The sequence below is a fragment of the Bufo bufo genome, chromosome 3 (genome assembly GCF_905171765.1).
Source record: "Bufo bufo chromosome 3, aBufBuf1.1, whole genome shotgun sequence".
Lineage (NCBI taxonomy): Eukaryota > Metazoa > Chordata > Amphibia > Anura > Bufonidae > Bufo > Bufo bufo.
Genome location: NC_053391.1, coordinates 230,940,024 through 230,944,310, shown reverse-complemented (window position 1 = coordinate 230,944,310; position 4,287 = coordinate 230,940,024). Strand labels below are relative to the sequence as shown.

Here is a 4,287-nt window from a genome sequence, read left to right as displayed (position 1 = left end):
CTAGCTACTGCTTTTTTATTCCTTACCACCAAGCAACGTCACACTTCTTGAGGACACCAGACCATTCCCCCCCCCAACCACCTTTTTATTTTTATTGCTGAGCTTAGCATCTTCCATCTATGGCATATACATTTTAAACAGAGGTTTTGAAGAAAGGGAACCTGCCAGACCAATCCTATTTTTTCACTTGAAGAAAAATGAGCTCCTCTTTCCACGGAATCCCCCATTTTAGCAACAGCTGATTTCATTTTTTTCCGGATCTTTAGGACAAATAAATGTATAGGATGCCAGAAAACCTGTTTTTCTTCATTGTGTTCCCAGGAGAACGGATTCTACCTAGTCTGGTTACTAAGAAACCTGGAGGATTGTTTCTCAAGGTAATGTCTTGTTTCATTGCTTTCACATAGGAAGGCACTGCTCCAATAAACGTCACACTGGGTTCTTATCACCTCAGATAGTTTATGATTATTACATCGCTTATCGTGTCCTTTAGCGACTTGCTTTACGTGTATCATGTCAGATTATAAAAATAGATCATAATATTTTCTGAGATATAATTTTGCATTAATCTGTTTCACAATTTGTCATTGCTGTGCAACATTGAATAATTCCTGGAAGATGACAGGTGAGGAAATATCCATGTATACAGTACCATAATGTATGATTGTGCTATATATATACCGGTATATATATATATATATATATATATATATATATATATATATATTTAATTATGACTGTAACCTATAAATAATCTATTGCTTTTTGGCATTGTAATAGTTGTTCAGGTGGGGTTTTATATATATATATATATATATATATATATCTATATATATATACTGTGTGATCTATTACTACATATTAGGCAGACATGAGGTAAATACAGTATATGCTGCATCCTTACATGAAGCTATCTACACTGGCCTTGTAATGTATATTACTTTGGATGCTCCTGGGATCTAATATATAATACATTGAATGCAATTTAAGAACAGTAACACCCTGCTCTAAAACATTGCATTTTTGATGCTGTCATGTAGGTTGACTGAGGTATGGCATATGGATACGGAGATATATGCATTGATCTACTCGCCAGCCAATCCTACTTGGTATTTTGATTTAAGTGTCTAGGCAAAAGATAACTCACAGTCTATGTAATGGAAGGGTATGGAAAAAGGTGACCATTCTTTTAACTATTCTCTCCTCTTTCTTTAGGTGAGAGGTTATATGCCTCTCATTTCACAAAATTCTTTCCTATCCTGAGTGTATACATCCACAGTGTGCCATTGTGGTCACATTGCAACAGCCAACCAGAAGAACTAGGTTGTGCACTAATTTGGACTAACTATGACAGTTGCCACTGGAGAGCCCACAGATGAAGCATCAGCTTTTCCAGGTCACCCACAAGACAGTTATGACCCCGATCCTGATCATGAATGTTGCGAGAGAGTTGTTATTAATATTTCTGGCCTTCGCTTTGAAACGCAGCTAAAAACCTTATCCCAATTTCCTGAAACATTGTTAGGAGATCCCAAAAAGAGGATGAGGTACTTTGATCCACTGAGGAATGAATATTTCTTTGATAGAAACAGACCAAGTTTTGATGCCATCCTGTATTATTATCAGTCTGGTGGCAGATTAAGGAGACCTGTGAATGTGCCCTTGGATATCTTCTCGGAGGAAATTCGGTTCTATGAACTTGGTGAAGAGGCCATGGAGATCTTTAGGGAGGATGAAGGATATATTAAAGAAGAGGAACGCCCTTTGCCCGACAATGAGTTTCAGAAGCAAGTTTGGCTTCTCTTTGAATATCCTGAAAGCTCTGGCCCTGCTAGGATTATTGCCATTATATCAGTTATGGTGATCTTAATCTCGATTGTGAGTTTTTGCCTCGAAACTTTGCCTGTTTTTAGGGACGAGAATGAAGACATGCATGGGAGTGCTGTAAATGTCCATCCATATTCCAACAGCACACGCCGATACCAACAATCTAATACCTTCACAGATCCATTCTTTATTGTTGAGACACTTTGCATCATATGGTTCTCCTTTGAGTTCTTGGTTCGTTTTTTTGCATGTCCAAGCAAAGCTGGATTTTTTACCAATATCATGAATATCATTGACATAGTGGCTATCATTCCTTATTTTATAACTCTAGGTACAGAACTGGCAGAAAAAACTGAAGATGGGCAACAGGGTCAGCAAGCAATGTCCTTAGCAATTCTTAGAGTAATAAGACTGGTTAGAGTGTTTAGGATCTTCAAACTTTCCCGACATTCAAAGGGCCTTCAAATTTTGGGTCAAACACTCAAAGCAAGTATGAGGGAACTAGGTCTTCTAATATTTTTCCTCTTCATTGGTGTGATTCTTTTCTCCAGTGCTGTGTATTTTGCAGAGGCTGATGAGAGAGATTCTCAGTTTCCCAGCATCCCAGATGCCTTCTGGTGGGCTGTGGTTTCCATGACAACAGTAGGATATGGAGACATGGTCCCTACAACAATAGGTGGCAAAATAGTAGGCTCCCTCTGTGCAATTGCAGGCGTGTTAACCATTGCCTTACCAGTTCCTGTAATAGTGTCCAACTTCAACTACTTCTATCACAGAGAGACAGAGGGCGAGGAGCAAGCACAATATTTGCAAGTAACCAGCTGTCCAAAGATCCCTTCTTCCCCTGACCTTGAAAAAAGCAGAAGTGCCTCCACGCTAAGTAAATCTGATTACATGGAGATCCAAGAAGGAGTTAATCATAGCAGTGAAGATTTTAGGGAAAAGAATTTAAAAACTGCTAATTGCACCTTAGGAAATACAAACTATGTAAATATAACCAAAATGCTGACTGATGTTTGACGAATCTGCTCTTTGCAAGTGTATGGAGCAGCTGCAGAATTTGTGTAACGCAATAATCTGCTAGGTAATATTTTCTTCTAGATGTGTCAATTCTGCATGGAAAGCAATAGTTGTGCAAGTGATGTTTTATTGCATCTGCAACAAATACTAATTCACGGAACATCTATTGTCAACACTGGTAGGCCAGAAGAATCTGGTAGCAATCATGACTAGGGAGTATTTCGATTACGGTGTGTGGGCAACACTAAGGGTCACTTTAAATACTGTACAACCTCTTGCAACACATAGGTGTCACATAATTGTGGCAGCTTAAAGATGTAGCATCATGAAGAACACTTTTCACAAGAGGTTTTGTAGCAACAACTGGCGTTACTGCACTGGAGATATTGGTGGTATCGCTAAGCTATATTTATTGCATTGCTGAGGAGCAAAACTGCTCCCATTCAGTGCACCTAAAAGTTGACGGTTTCCCAAAGAAATGCACTTCACAATGAATTCAAGGATACCATATTACCATGGCAAGAAATCAGTCGTACAATATTATCCAACTCTATTGGATGTGCACCGCATATCCTGTAGTGATGTAAACTATAATTGCACTTAAATAATCAATGCACATATGTACAGCGCTACATTTCATGCTTTAATAATTAAATAGCTGATTAAAAAAGTCCTTCCATATTTTAATGAGGAACATATATATTTTTATGTTAAGATTCTATTATTTGTATATCAAAGCTTCAATCTCTGGATTTTATTTAAAAAAAAAAAAAAAAAAAAAACTGTAGAAAAATGCCCTGCAGTGTGTCTCTGCTGGGATGTATAACACAATGCTAACAGGATCGTAATGTGTGCTATGATCTGCAGACCACTGAGGAAGAAATATGGCACCATGGTCTACTGCTTCTTAGTTGTGAGAGTCTTCTCATTAGATGATGGGTGGGGTTGTAGCTTGGATGGATGTATCAATACTAAGGAGGAACCTTCTCGCTCCAAGGGGACATGATGCACAGAGTGCAAAGGTTAAATATGTTTTTTTTTGGGACTGCAATAAGACCATGGTTAGGGTCACCCACGTATGTAATTTCCACTCTATGTAAACTAACTGCATGCATATGTTATTAGTCGTTCCTAAACTGCTCCTAACAATCTTGTTAGAGAGTAGTTCTCTATAAAGAGGATAATGTCCGCTTAAAAACGTTTCTACTTCAGGCCTTCATACAGGGAGCCCCTGATTTTACACTTTGCTATGTATAAGGTTATTATAGAGGTATATAGTACCTTGTAGGCTAAAGTGTGACAGGCCTCCTCCGGTGTGAAGGTTTCAGGTGTCGTGTTAGAAAATCTAGTATTCTACCACACTACTATACTCTTGACTACATTCCATTTAAAAATTAGTAACTGTGAAAAAAAATCAATAATGCATGGAGACTTATTGCA

At 38.1% G+C, this 4,287-nt stretch overlaps 1 protein-coding gene across 1 annotated transcript; it reads left to right on the top strand.

Moving 5' to 3' along the window:
• The first annotated feature begins 1,347 nt into the window (after positions 1 to 1,347).
• Positions 1,348 to 2,847, top strand: LOC120995054 (potassium voltage-gated channel subfamily A member 2). The gene has a single exon (XM_040424027.1). It carries the CDS (start codon positions 1,348 to 1,350, stop codon positions 2,845 to 2,847), a length of 1,500 nt encoding a protein of 499 aa, XP_040279961.1.
• Positions 2,848 to 4,287: the final 1,440 nt, after the last annotated feature.

Bases quoted from the DNA above. Each gene is read 5' to 3' on its own strand.
- LOC120995054 (XM_040424027.1), top strand. From the start codon at position 1,348: ATGACAGTTGCCACTGGAGAGCCCACAGATGAAGCATCAGCTTTTCCA.